A 14,332-nucleotide genomic window follows, 5' to 3' on the forward strand; every position below is an offset into this window, starting at 1 on the left:
GCAGGCGGCCACCTACCTCTCACCCGCCAACATCAATGCGCACGGGCGGGTGGCCCCACCTGTCATCCGCCCAGCGAACGGTCGCCGTCCTTCTTAAATGGGAAGCCGTGGACTGGTCGTCATCCACACTTCCCACTCCGGCCCCTCTCTGCCCCCTCGAAACCCGACACTCTCGAAACCCTAGCCGTTCCCCGTCCTCGACCTCGCCGGCCGGCCGCAGCCATGGGGCTTTGGAACTACGGCCGCAAGGGGAAGCACGGCCGCGAGGCCGGCTCCTCCTCGGGACGCCGCCGCGGCTCCGTCAAGAAGGAGGAGCCCGCATCTCCGCCGCGCTCCTCCAGTCGACCCCTCGCGCCTGCCCCCTTCACCATCGCCCCTAGGGCCGCCGGCGAGCGTGACCGGCGGTACCTGGCCGTGGATGTGTGCTGGCGGTACTGGGAGACGAGGACGCCAGTCTCGTGGAGCGACGTGCACCTCCCCAACAATTGGCACCTCTCCGCAGACCGGGTCCCGATCCCGCCGGTGCCGACGAGCGGCCGTGCGCGGCGCAATGAGATCGAGCGCCGCCGCCTCCTCCCCGACGACCTCTACTACGACGAGAGGTACGCCCCCGACTCCATGCTGTGGGACACGTGGCTCCAAGACGAGCACGACGTGCGGCGCGCGTCCGACTTCGCCGACACGGTGTCGGGGCCGCGGTGGCCACGTCGGGAGGTGCGCGGGTCTACGCGGGTGTGCGGCCTCACGCCCACGCCGTCGCCTTCCCCGTCTTCGTCACCACCTCCACCTCCTCGCATGACAGCGAAGGAGGAGGCCCGTCTCATGGCGCGTGTTGTGGAAGACTCCATGCGCACGCACGACGAGCGTCAATGGGAGGGCCTCGAGGAGATGACGGCCCTCTCCGCGACCGGCGACGTTGCCATCCCCGAGCTGGAGATGGTGCTGAAGGAGGAGGTGAGGAGCCGCCGGTGGCCGCCTTCCACCCGGGCCTGGTGGGACAGGGGTGGACCTGGTCGTGCACGGCGGAGCAGATGGCCAACGCTGTGGGGAGCGTTAACTGGTGCCCCACGCCGCCGCGGTCGCCTGAGCGGGACGCCTCGCCTCGGGAGGAGGTGGTGCAGGCATCGGACACCTTCCAGCCCGCCGCCCCCGTGCACCACGGACTGCCGGCCCACCTCTGGACGCCGCCGGACTACGTCGACCTCGTCAGCGACGACGACGACACAGGCGGTCACTGAAGACAGCGACGGCTACGGCATCGACGGGCGCGGCAGGAGCACGCGGGCGGCGTTTTTTTATTTTGTTTTATGTAAATTATGGAACTGGGCCGTTTAAGCGAACCGTGAAACTGGGCCGTTTTGTGGCCGTGACCCCTAAATTATGTTTTAAGTTTTTTTAACTGCATTTATTTACCTTTTTACGCATTTTATTTAAGTTTTTATGTTTTTTTATCACGTCCACCCCGGACATGATTTGGGGTGCGGCCGCGCGTTGGGCGCACCCACGACCCAACGGACAGAGGCGGACATGGGCGAACCCATTGCCGTCCCAAAAGGACAAAATCTGGCCAAACCGGACATCCATTTAGGTTCACACGATGGAGTTGGCCTAAGGAATCATGAGGACGTCAGAGGTGTAGTGGTTGGAGCGCCCGTCCTCCATACAAGAGACCTAGGTTTCATCCCTCGTTGTTGCACTTTTTCTTCCCTCTTTTCTCTCTTTATTATGCAGCAAAACTCTCCTCCTCCCCAGCACGGGTTTATGTTTTATTATTTTAATTTGTTTTTCCTTTCTTTAAATTAATTCGAGATTTTCCAAAATTCTAAATTTAAAATGTTGTGAGTTAAAAAAAAAATGTTCATGAAATCATAAAATGTTCAGGAATTCAAAATGAGGACGTCCGAGGTGTGGTGGTTGGAGCACCCGTCCTCCATACAAGAGACCTAGGATTGATTCCTGGTTGCTGCACTTTTTCTTCCCTCTTTTCTCTCTTTATTATGCAGCAAAACTCTCCTCCTCCCCAGCACGGGTTTATGTTTTATTATTTTAATTTGTTTTTCCTTTCTTTAAATTAATTCGAGATTTTTTAAAATTCTAAATTTAAAATGTTGTGAGTTTTGAAAAAATGTTCATGAAATCATAAAATGTTCAGGAATTCAAAATGAGGTTCAAGAAATCATAAAATGTTTATGGATTCAAAAAATGTTGATGATTTCAAAAAGTTGTTTGAATATTATAAAAAATTCACGATTTTTAAAAATATCTTCAGCAAATATAAAATGTTCATGATTTTGAAAATGATCATTTATTCAAAACTTGTTCGTGAATTGGAAGAAAATATCTATGAAATTTTTAAAAAATGTTCACAAAAACTCAAAAAAATCGCGAATTTCAAAATTTGTTCCCCAGTTTAAAAAAAGTTCACCGATTCAAAAAATGTTCGCTGAGTAAAATACTGTCCATGCATTTCCCAAAAAAGATAAGTGGACATCAATCAATATAATTTGATCACACGGACACAATGGCCATCATTAACGAGGATAAGAAAAAAAAGATAAGTGGCAACATGATGGGCCACCGTGTTAAAATAGAAAAATAGAGTACACTTATATGTCAGGGTATTAAGTCATATTAATTTGGCTATGGTGTAATCCTTTTGTCTCTATATACAAACGATGAAAACCCCCTGCTTCCATCACAATGGCGACCTTATATGACTTGCATCATCCGCAAGCCTAATACTAGCACGGATGTGTAGCAAACGTACATGTCCCATAGAGTTAGCCTTCTTTCTGAATTTATAGAGGAAGAAGAGCATATGCCCACCATATATAAATCGACAACATCGCCCCTAAACTTCGAAACCGGTTAATTGATCCCCTGAAGTTTAGAGAAGCTAACAAAACAGCCTCGAAATCCATTTTAAGTGGCCTGGATAGGTGGTAGACTGACTATAAACATCAAGTTTGGCAAAATTTGCTCAGCAATCAACTACTCCCTCCGTCCCAAAATGTAAGACATTTTTTGACTCTAGTGTAGTGTCAAAAAAAAGTCTTACATTACGAGACGGAGGGAGTACAAGACAATCAAGATCAAGGCCCATTAAGCACCAAGAAAAATTACACGCATCATCCAGTGGAGTTTGTGATCTATCTAAATCCCCGACTGTCTACGCTCACAATGTTAACGTTCCTTAGGTGCTGCGTCCTACATTTCCTTTTCCTGACATTTGGACTGCTTTATCCACTCACGGCACTCCTCCGCGGTACCTTTGGGATGCGCAAGCTGCCACTTCACTAGCCTTTCCTTCTGAAAGAAAATGAAAAAAATATTGCGTTAAGAATGTCTGACAACTAGAACAATGTGATCACTTACAAAGGGAAGGGAAGCATCAGTGTATACCCATTCTTTAACCAAGGGACCTTCTTCGATGTCCAAAACTCCCATAATGTCGTTCCCATCGAGCAGCGGTTTGATCTTCTTCCATGCACCTTCAAGATCTGAAGAACCAAATGATTAAGGTATAAATCAGGACAGCAAATCAGAATTTCAGACTAGTACTGACAGACTCGAGTCAGTACTTTACCGAAAACTATTCGGCATCATCAGGTAGGAAACTGAAAATAATTCTGCATCATCAGGTAAGTTCTTTACCGAGGTCAGTTATTAAACGCTCAACTCTGATATATATCTCTTTCCTTCTATTTAGCTCATCCTGCTGGCTGAAGGAACCATTTGCACTGCGGACTTCTGGATAGGACAGAGTGGATATCAATAGCGCCAGACGCCAAAGGTCCTTTATTCCAAGGAGTAGAAGTCCTGAAATGCTTAAACTGTCACAAAATTTTGGTCTAGCAACAAAAAAGGAGCAAGAATGTCATGCAAGAATAGATCCAATTGATTCATCAACAGCAACTCTATTCCAATATTCTAATAAGTTTAACCAAATATATCGAACGATCAAATCAAGCAATTGACATCACAGACATGGGGTTATAGAGAACCCGACAATATAAAAAACGTTCGGGATTTGAAAACAAGCATGTTCAGCACTGACCTGCCAAAACGCGTGCTACCATGTCTGTTGGTATCTCAAGATTTTTTTTTTCGAAAAAGGGGGACTCCTCAGCCTCTGCATCAGAACGATACATACGGCCAACTTATTAAACAAATAAATAGGTTCAACAAGGTCTTAAAGTCTGAAAACGAAAATAAAGGAGAGCTCACAAAGAGCCAAAAAGGCGAAAAACAAACTCGCCACAACCGGCTGGCATAAAAAAGATAGGTAATTGCCTATCCTATTACATGACCGCCATCCAAACCGGTTGAAGATATCCCGTGCTACCATCTCTCAGCGGATAGATCCAGTAACCAAACGCTCCCTGGCCTCCGTCAGAGTGAGTAGGGACCACATACGGATCAACGCAGTGGCCCAGAAAATAACCTGCAAAAAATGAATATTTGTTGTTCTGTTAAAAACCAAATCATTTCTGCAGTTCCAGACTGCCCACAGTAAAGCACAAACTCCTACGCGAATGTGTCTCGCTGTTTCGGGCCCTATCCCGTTAAGCCACGTTCCAAATAACGTGTTTGACAGAACTCGATGGAGTAATGTTAAATGCAATATGGACTATCCGCCATAGAACTTTGGCTAACGGGCAGTCAAGAAAAAGGTGTTTGATAGTTTCATCCCGATCACAGAAACTACACCTAGTAGGTCCTGTCCAATTACGCTTTGCCGAATTGTCCTTGGTTAAAATTACTTGTTTATGGACAAACCACATAAACACTTTGATTTTCAAAGGAACTTTGACAGCCCGAACATGTTTGGAACTAGGAATCGAGCTTGAATTGATAACATCAACATACATTGATTTAACTGTAAACTCTCCAGACCTAGTAAGTTTCCAGCGTAATTTATCGGGTTGTTGAGATAGTTGAACTTCCATCAGTCTACCTACTAGATGGAGCCATTCTTCCCAACGATTGCCAATTAGCGTCCTTCTGAACTGCATATTAAGGGGAGTGGATTGAAGTACCGTTGCAACGAATGCTTCACGTCGTTGAACAATACGATGCAGAGACGGGTATTGAATGGCAAGGGGGGTCTCTCCGAGCCAAGTATCCTCCCAGAATCGCGTGCTAGCGCCGTTGCCAATAATAAACTTTGTCCTATTAAACGAGGTTAATTTGACTTCCATAAGCCCTTTCCAAAAAGGTGAGTCAGTCGGCCTTGCTGTCACCTGGGACAAAGTTTTGGAGTGAAGATACTTGCTACGAAGGATTTGCGCCCAAGTGGCATCAGTCTCTACCGATAACTTCCACAGCCATTTGCTGAGAAGACATCTGTTCTTGACCTCAAGATTCTCAATACGAAGACCCCCTTGGTCTTTCGGTCGACAGATGATATCCCATTTGGCGAGTCGGTACTTTCTCTTTAGTTCATCGCTCTGCCAGAAGAAACGTGATCGATAGAAGTCCAGTCTTTTCCTAACTCCAACTGGGACTTCGAAGAACGACAAAAGAAACATAGGCATACTCGTGAGAACCGAGTTTATCAGAATTAATCGGCCTCCGTATGACATGAGCTTGCCCTTCCAGGAACTCAGTTTCTTTTCAAATCGGTCTTCGATGCACTTCCATTCTCTGTTTGTCAGCTTACGATGGTGAATTGGGATACCGAAGTATGTGAAAGGCAAAGTCCCCAATTCGCACCCAAACAATTGCCTATATGCCTCTTGTTCGTCATTGGCTCTACCAAAGCAGAACAATTCGCTTTTGTGAAAGTTAATCTTTAATCCGGACAATTGTTCAAATAAGCATAACACCAGCTTCATATTTCTCGCTTTGGCCAAGTCATGCTCCATAAAGATGATCGTATCATCGGCGTACTATAGGATAGACACACCTCCATCAACTAGATGAAGTACCAAGCCACCCACCTGACCAGCCTCCTTAGCCCTTCCTATCAGAATTGCCAACATATCAACTACAATGTTAAACAAGATAGGAGACATCGGATCCCCTTGTCTTAGGCCCTTATGTGTCTGGAAATAATGACCTATGTCGTCATTCACTTTAATTCCAACACTCCCTTTTTGCGTAAACGATTCTACCTGGCGTCGCCAGGCTTCATCAAAACCTTTCATACGCAAGGCCTGTTGAAGGAATGGTCATTTGACTTTATCGTACGCTTTCTCGAAATCCACCTTAAAAACAACTCCATCTAATTTTTTCGAGTGGATTTCGTGTTGTGTTTCATGAAGGACCACCACCCCTTCTAGGATGTTTCTGTCCGGCATGAAAGCAGTTTGGGACTGCTGCACCACAGAATGCGCAATCTGTGTGAGCCTATTAGTCCCAACCTTGGTGAAAATTTTGAAACTAACATTGAGAAGGCAGATCAGCCTGAACTGCTCAATTCTCACATCCTCCGTTTTCTTAGGAAGCAATGTTATTGTTCCAAAATTTAAGTGAAATAGCTGAAGCTGTCCAGAGAATAGATCATGGAACATAGGTAGCAAATCCCCCTTGATAATATGCCAACACTTTTTGTAGAACTCTGCCGGAAATCCATCCGGCCCTGGAGCCTTATTGTTTTTCATCTGCACAATAGCTTCAAACACCTCTTTCTCCGAGAACGGGGCAACCAAAATATCATTATCATCAGCAGTGAGTTGAGGCACATCCTCAATCCTGGACTCATCCAAAGACACACAGTTATCCTCCGGAGGACCAAACAACTGCTTATAGTACTCGGTTATGTATAATTTTAGGTTATCCTGACCTGAAATAGTTCCTTCATCTTGTTCAAGCTGAAAGATTCTCTTCTTTCTGTGCTTGCCATTAGCGATCAAGTGAAAGAACTGAGTGTTCGCGTCCCCCTGGACAACTTTGCGGACCTTAGCCCGCAACGCCCACTTTAATTCCTCTTCACGGAGCAGCTCTTTCAATCTCATCTCTGCTTCTAGCTTAGCATGAAGCTCTGTGGGTTGCAAAATTGTGGATTCGGCTTTTAAATCTAGGGACTGAATAAGTGTAAGGAGCCTTTCCTTTTCGACCTTATAAATCCCACTAAGGTGCTTAGCCCACCCACGTAAGAAACTCCTCAAATGCCTAATCTTATTCTGCCAGCGCTCAACGGAAGTCCTACCTCCTGCATCCTTAGCCCATTCCCTGGCTATCAGATCCAAGAAGCCTTCACATTCAAACCATGCCAGCTCGAATGAAAAGGAGTTTTTGTTTCCCACGTGGTTTGGCTCACCAGAGTCCACGAATAAAGGCGTGTGATCAGAGATTCCGCGCGAGAGAGCCTGGACCGTTACCAAAGGGAATTTATGTTCCCATTCGACGCTCGCTAGGACTCGATCCAGCTTCTCAAACGTCGGGTTTGGCAAAGCATTAGCCAAGTAAATTTTCTGCCAGAAAGCTCTATCTCTCTCAGATCCAAGCTTTGAATAATGGTATTAAACATAAACGACCATCTGCCGTCAAAATTATCATTATTCTTTTCCTCTCTCCTCCTAATGATATTAAAGTCACCCCCAACTAATATTGGGAGCTGCTCAGAGCTGCAAATTCGAACAAGATCCGCCAAAAACTCTGGTTTAAGCTCGGGCTGCGCGGCACCATAGACCGCCACCAGAGCCCAGTTAAACCCATCTGCTTTGGACCTAACCCGAAACTTAACCGCGAAGTCACCCATCACGACACTTCGGACTTCCAGCGAATCGCATCTCACTCCAATTAAGATCCCACCCGATCTTCCTCGCGGAGGCAGGCAGTGCCAATCGAAATCGACACCGCCCGATAAAGTATTGAGAAACTGGGGCGCAAAATTATCTCTACTAGTTTCCGAGAGAGCAATAAAATCTAATCTATGCTCGATAGACGCATCTACAAGAAACCTCCTTTTAGCCAAGTCTTTCAGACCTCTGCTATTCCAAAAGATTCCTTTCATATTTCATCATGAAATTTTTTAGTAGTACGGATCCTAGCACTCCTACGAACCGCTGAAACAGGATAAACTTTCCGCTTCCACTTGCGTTTGGGTTTGCTATAGTCCTCCACCCGGTCCTCATAACCGGGCTCAGTGGATCGAACTACTGTATCTTCTAAAGTAGCATCCTCTTCCTCAGACTCAGGAATGGATGGTGCAAGATCCGCACAAAAATTATCGAGCACTCTGACACCCAACGCATCAATATCTGCATCATTCATGTGTTTTACTGCTGCTAAATTTCGAATTGTTTCTAACGCGCGTTCCGCTTCCAAGTCTAGGAGATCATTAACAGAGTTTGAAATTTCACTATCATTACTACCTAGTGAAACTCCTAACTGATTTGCATTATAAATAATTTCATTATTAGAGAAATGCAAAATGGAGTTGGAGGTGTTGACCGACATACCAGTAGTGATCTCGATATCACGAAGCTTGGCCGCCCGCTTGGCGCACCTCAGCTGCATGTCATCAACATCCTGCTGGTCCTGGAGACGGGAGCTCATCCGCCTCCCCTCAGACACAGGATCTGGGATGCCTCCAAACGCGATGACCTCCTCCCGAGTGGCCCCGTGAGGGACGAGGCCTCCAACCCCACCCCCAACGCGCGGCCAAGCCAAATCTCCCAGAGGGGCGCCAGGATCCGCAGGCACCGGCACCGGCGACCTCGGAGAAGGAGAGCTCAGGGCCGCCTGCCCACGCTCCGCAGTAGGCGCGGTCGCCCCTCGCCCAGGAGAGAAAGGAACCGGGGCCTCCTGCCGCGTCCCTCGCCCAAACACTGCAGGAGAGGAGAGGGCCAAGACCTCCTGCCCAGGCCCCCCTCCCAAAGCGGGTGTGTTGCCGATAGTCACCAAAGACACCTCCACTGCAGTCCTCAAAGGTGGTAAAGCATCGGAATGAGATGGGGTCATTCGGGTTCTCTTTAACAGTTTCCAGATTTCCATTTGACTCGAGGAAAATAATTAAATCGGCAAACTTGTCACTTGCAGCATGTATTTGGACAATCTTTAAGAACAAAAATAAAAAGATTATGAAAAGTGATAATCCCAAGGTGTACGATATGCAGAAACAAATGCTGTTGGAGGCTGCTCAGGAAACTGTACCGCTTCAGCATCAGAACCATTCAACTTCAGAGAGTTTCCAATAATATAGCGAACGACCTCCTGCAGATGATGCCACAAACTTGGTAATGTACTTGCTTCAAAACCGACCAAATTAGCTCAATTAAAGCACCTAATATCCAGTTTCGTCAGCTTACTTACAGAAGAACTGACCCAAGTCTTTTCTAGAGCAACAATTCAACAGAATTTAAGTACATAACAAAAGAATTTTTTCCCTGCTTTAACAGATAGAATTTTTGAATCAAATAGGGTGAAGATGATGCAATAGTAGCATCTAATATTTGTACTAAGATATATATTATGATTTCGATGAACCAAGACTGCTCTCTCCAGTCATTCTACTTGCAAGCAAAGTTCGAGCTTGCCTCCTTAAATAGTTACCGTTTGCATTGAAGTTTGGAGGATTCATGAGTTAGATGTTACCTTTTTCTTCGTGTACACCATATTTCGAACTGGAGTAAATAGTGCACTATACATGCAAAGCCTTCTCTGTTCATCCTGAACAGCATCACAAAACTTAATTAGTGTTATGAAAATAAAAGGAAATTATTTGCAGGTAAAAGAATGTCAGTCGTAACAAAAAGCATGTACAGTAAAGTTGTATACCATAGGAATCATCAGTTTTTCTATAATTAAGATGAAACTGTGATGAGGATCTTAGTATCAAAATTTTTTTGACAAGAAAACACTAGGAGAGGCTCCTACTGCTGTATTATTATATATAGTGGAGGATTTACATGGAATATTACAAGTCCATCAGCAAAATTCTATGACCAAATTACGAAGATCTGAGAAAGAGTTTAATAGATGATATAATGTCCTTTTGGAATCTATAACGAAGAAACTCAAAAATCTGTTCGCAACCTTCTCAACCAGGTTCGGAGTGATAATACTGTGTGTAATCATCTATAAGATTTACTGAATTGATAAACAGATTCATTTTTTTACGAAATCGATTAACAGATATTGGAAAAATGGAGAAGCTTTACTTGGTAGTACCAACCATGATTTCAATCAGGTGCAAAAGAATGTATGTGCCCTGTTTTTGTTTGTAAAAATGAATCTCACACAGTTTACAGATAAGAATAAGGGTAATGTTGGTTACACTTTCGACTCTGCTCAAAATGTTACACCCTTGACTATAAGCATTTTAAAACCATCACTGAAAAGTATTTTAAGCCAAGCATGGAAGATAGAACAAAGAAAAAAACATGCATAAATCATGTCAGAGTACGATATTTCACGGTGTATCCTTAACCAGACATGCTGAAAATCTCAGACCTGCGACATGGAACCAGAACCACCTCTGAAAACCGAGCAGCCAATTGATTGTGCAAGATTCCATGCTGCTTCAATATGTGAAACACATAGCCTGCGTCAACAGAAGATACGAGATGAGACTGAGTTGAAGTAAATATGCCAATGGAAATAAACACACCAGTGAACACTGGTAGTGTCAAACTCTACGAGTACAGAAGTTCGAAGTGTAATTTTGCCAGACATTGTTGCTTATATTGAAAACACAGACTAATTACATATTAGAACATGGACATACCAATCATGTTTGTCGAGAACTGGAGGAACTGTTTTTTCAGGAAATGCAAAAACAATGTAAAATAATCCCAAATCACGGATATGGCACATTGCATCAACCGGATATTTGCCTGACATCATGTGGTCAACCTGCACAATTTAGACTTAGATAAAATCGGTGACCTAGGGTCTTGCATGATATCAAAAGATAAAAGAAAGTGACAAGGAAAACAAGAAGTGTAGAAATCAAACCTCCTGACCAATGCGTTCTCTGCTAATCTTGCTACGAAGATTCAACTTCACTTTTTCATCAGAAGCGGCTTCTTTCAAATTTTCAGCTAATGTAAAGCTGAATCTAGCAGCTGTCAGAGATAAATATTGGCACATACAACGAAAATCAATATTACAAGTCACTGTTTAACTATTTAATTGACTAGATAAGGCATAAGCACAGCAGCAAAAGAAAATGAAATGACAATGGGTTGACTACTTATGGACACACATAAGATTTTGACTTACAAACATGAGAAACATTTTTCCTTGAGTTTTCAGAATAGATTACCGCAGTATTATACTTTTCATGTCATTATTATCGAATATTAGCAAACCAATTTATACACCTCTCTAATCTTAATGGTTTAGATAGTAGCATAATAAAAGAGAAGGATAAAACTATAGCAAGAGTTATTGGTGTTCAGGTACGTGATGTTTGAATATACCAAATCGGATTGCTCGAAGAACCCTCAGGGGATCATCGAGGAATGTAACTTTGGCTGGTAAAGGAGTAACAATAAGGCCTTTCTTCAGATCTTCAAGACCTTCATAGATTATAGGATATTGATCAATTATGGTTACATAGAAGCATGGATTTTAAACTGGTCACATGAGTTTACAAGCGTGTAATAATGGCTAAACTCACCTCTTCGAGTTAAATCTTCCACCAAGTTCGTGTTGATATTATAGAATAAGCTGCCAAAATTCAAAATTCAGAGAGGACAAAATAGGATACTATCTTAAAAATAAACATTGTAGCAATGAAAGCATAAATCTAAATACCCTAAAAATCATTTCAAAATGAAAACTGTATTACCTATTAATTGTTAGGTCCCTGCGGAATGCATCTTCTTCGGGCATACCATACTCCTGCACGTCAACAAGTATGACATATCAGTAAACTATAGTAAATTGGTGCACAAGGTCGCTAAAATGAGTATGCAAAGCAATTCTAAGTGCATGTGCGTACCGCAGTGGGAATACGACTGTTTTCAGCATATTTTTCAGACCTCAAGTTGACAAAATCAATCGTGATGTCAGAGATGTCAGATAGTATTATCTTTGCGGTTTCCAAGTGCTTAGATTGGCCAGGTTTGCTGCAGGAAACTATAAAATGTCACAAGTTCATGATAAAAGGCATTTAAATTACTGCATATGTTAATGCGACAAAGTATGGTACACTTAGGAGTTGGGAGCATGTATATAACACTCTGCTTGGACCAAAAGGTGACCTATCCTATGGTACACTTATGAACATATAGAGCACACTGCCTTGATAAAATAGTTACACTCCCTGCCTCTGTTTAAACTCAACTCAAACAAAATTGAAATGCACAGAAGTGTAAAGGCTATAAATCTCAAAGAAGTGGCAAAATGATATCAGCATTGACAGTAATACGGCACTAACCAGAATTAGTATAACAAAGATTGCATACCATGGGATAACACAAGGTGTTTTCAGCTCATGGCTGATAACCTTCTCGTAGTAGTCAGTTATTTTCTCACAGAATTCTTTGCCGGTCAAGTCATCAAGCGCGATGTCAATGTCAGTAGAGTTTTTCCCCAATAGCTGCCAAGAATATGCCAAAGCAAGGGTTTAAGTCACAACACCACCCAGTGCCCCACAATCGTTTAGTAAACCACAAGCCACAGATGCGATTTTCATGGAATTCTCTACTTGATCATTAAACAATTCCTCCTTTTTTTTTTAAACTAAAAGTGCCTCCTTAAACCCTAGTACATAAACTCTAGAGAATATAAAGGGCCTACATCTGCCCATCACCCAACGATTTTCCCCATATTTTCTAAACACAGATATCGAACCCTGCAGGAGAGATCACACCATAAACCCTATATAGACTAAACACTGCTACGTTTCTAATTTCAGTATTTTTACTGCACCGCGAGAAAGTGGCACTGCTCACCTTGTCTCTGACCCATCCGCCGGCGACGCGGAGCTGGGTGCCGAGGCCTCCGTGGTGGACAACATCGAGAAGGCGCCCGAAAATCTGCTGCTCCAGCTCTGTGGGCACTATGCTCGGCTGCTGCGCCCCCGCCGCCATGCCGGCTGGAGCTAGTTCTCCGAAGGCGGAGAGGGGAGATGAAAAGGAGGAGGCCGCCACGAGGTGGGATGAGCAGGCAAAGAGACCTCCTGCATGCAGGGGTTGGCCTCCCGGCTGTTGTTAGGATTAGAAAGAAATAATCCCGATGTGCAATCCGTCCGTGTACCCAATATCGAACAGCCGTAAACTTTTGGAAATCGCTAGGGCATGCATAGGCTGTTATTAGGTTACCTTCTCTGCTGGGCTCGTGACGCGGCCGCGTGGACGGTGGGAGACCGCCGCCGACTGCTACCGGGCGTCCATGTGGCGGCTATGGCCTCCTGGCTCCTGTTCGCCTGGCTGCCGCAGTCGCTGCGATGAGGTGAGGTGGTGGGGACATGAGCCGATGCGATCAGGCAAGGCAACGGCGTCGCGCCCGGGGAGATCAAGCGATTAGTCAAAACCGAGGTCGATCGGACCCCTCCCGCGCCGTGTGGCAGACTGGCAACGCCGAGCGGTTCGTCGGCGCGAGCGTCGTGTTTTTCCTGTCGGCCCGAGCGTCGTGGCGAACAGCGGCATATCGATCGATGGGCGTAGGGTGGACCGGCCCATTAGCTCTGATCGACACGACTTGTAGATACAACTAGTACAAATGTCCGTGCGTTGCAACGGGCAAAAACTATTGTAAAAATTACTCTGCATGATTGTACGCGCCATTTCTTACATACAGTTTTGATAAACATCATTAACAAGTCTACCTTGAAGTGTGGACGTAAAGAAGCCACTCTAACATCCTTCATTTGATGGAAGAGTAGTGGAGCATGGAATAGTCTAGTAATTGGTTTTTTTTAAAAAAACACAACTATTTATTTATTATAAAATAACTAAACAATCTTGAAATTTTAATATTTTTACTAGAACTGAAACATGTTTCGAAAATGAATATTTCTTGAACACATGTTTTTTAAACACAATTTTAAAATTTTGTGATCGATTTTCAAAAAATTGGAACATTTTTTGGGAAATTTTGAGAATTTTTTTAAAAGCGTGAACATATTTAAAAGCATTAATTTTTTTAAATCAAGAAGAATTCCAAACACTCATACCTTTAAAAAAAACACACGCCCTGTGTCTGCAATTAAAAAAGATTGTTGGTGTCAATACCAGGTAGTATAAAGTTGAGAAGGTCGTAGGGATATCCTTTGATGGCACCTCCTTCGGCTTAGCACTATCATCGAGTGGAAGAGAAATAGTCTAATTGTTTTTAGTAGGATATACAAATGGTGGAATTGTTGTATACTATTCGAGAGTTCAATAACCAATCCAAAAGTTTTGCATAGAATTTTCAAAAGATCTGCAAATGA

General features: G+C 44.1%; 1 protein-coding gene across 1 annotated transcript; it reads right to left on the minus strand.

Annotated features, from left to right (window-relative positions):
- Positions 1-1,342: 1,342 nt before the first annotated feature.
- On the minus strand, positions 1,343-12,989 carry LOC109768812 (tRNA nucleotidyltransferase cca2-like). Its single transcript, XM_073506941.1, has 16 exons — positions 12,852-12,989; positions 12,363-12,496; positions 11,897-12,023; positions 11,744-11,796; positions 11,573-11,622; positions 11,373-11,471; positions 10,906-11,015; positions 10,676-10,803; positions 10,402-10,492; positions 9,544-9,618; positions 9,103-9,162; positions 8,914-9,004; positions 4,058-4,111; positions 3,655-3,819; positions 3,403-3,500; positions 1,343-3,309 (listed from the first exon to the last, which is right to left on the minus strand). Exons 1-16 carry the CDS (start codon positions 12,987-12,989, stop codon positions 3,208-3,210), a joined length of 1,575 nt encoding a protein of 524 aa, XP_073363042.1. The 3' UTR covers positions 1,343-3,207.
- Between the last annotated feature and the right edge of the window lie 1,343 nt (positions 12,990-14,332).

The sequence above is a fragment of the Aegilops tauschii genome, chromosome 2 (genome assembly GCF_002575655.3).
Source record: "Aegilops tauschii subsp. strangulata cultivar AL8/78 chromosome 2, Aet v6.0, whole genome shotgun sequence".
Classification (NCBI taxonomy): Eukaryota; Viridiplantae; Streptophyta; class Magnoliopsida; order Poales; family Poaceae; genus Aegilops; species Aegilops tauschii.

What these genes read in the sequence shown, in the direction of transcription:
- LOC109768812 (XM_073506941.1), bottom strand. Translation starts at nt 12,989, where the DNA reads ATGGCGGCGGGGGCGCAGCAGCCGAGCATAGTGCCCACAGAGCTGGAG. An exon ending in TCTTCGAGCAATCCGATTTG is followed by an intron (nt 11,016 to 11,372) that starts GTATATTCAAAC and finishes TATCTCTGACAG; the next exon opens with CTGCTAGATTCAGCTTTACA. An exon ending in GTTCTCGACAAACATGATTG is followed by an intron (nt 10,493 to 10,675) that starts GTATGTCCATGT and finishes CTGTTGACGCAG; the next exon opens with GCTATGTGTTTCACATATTG.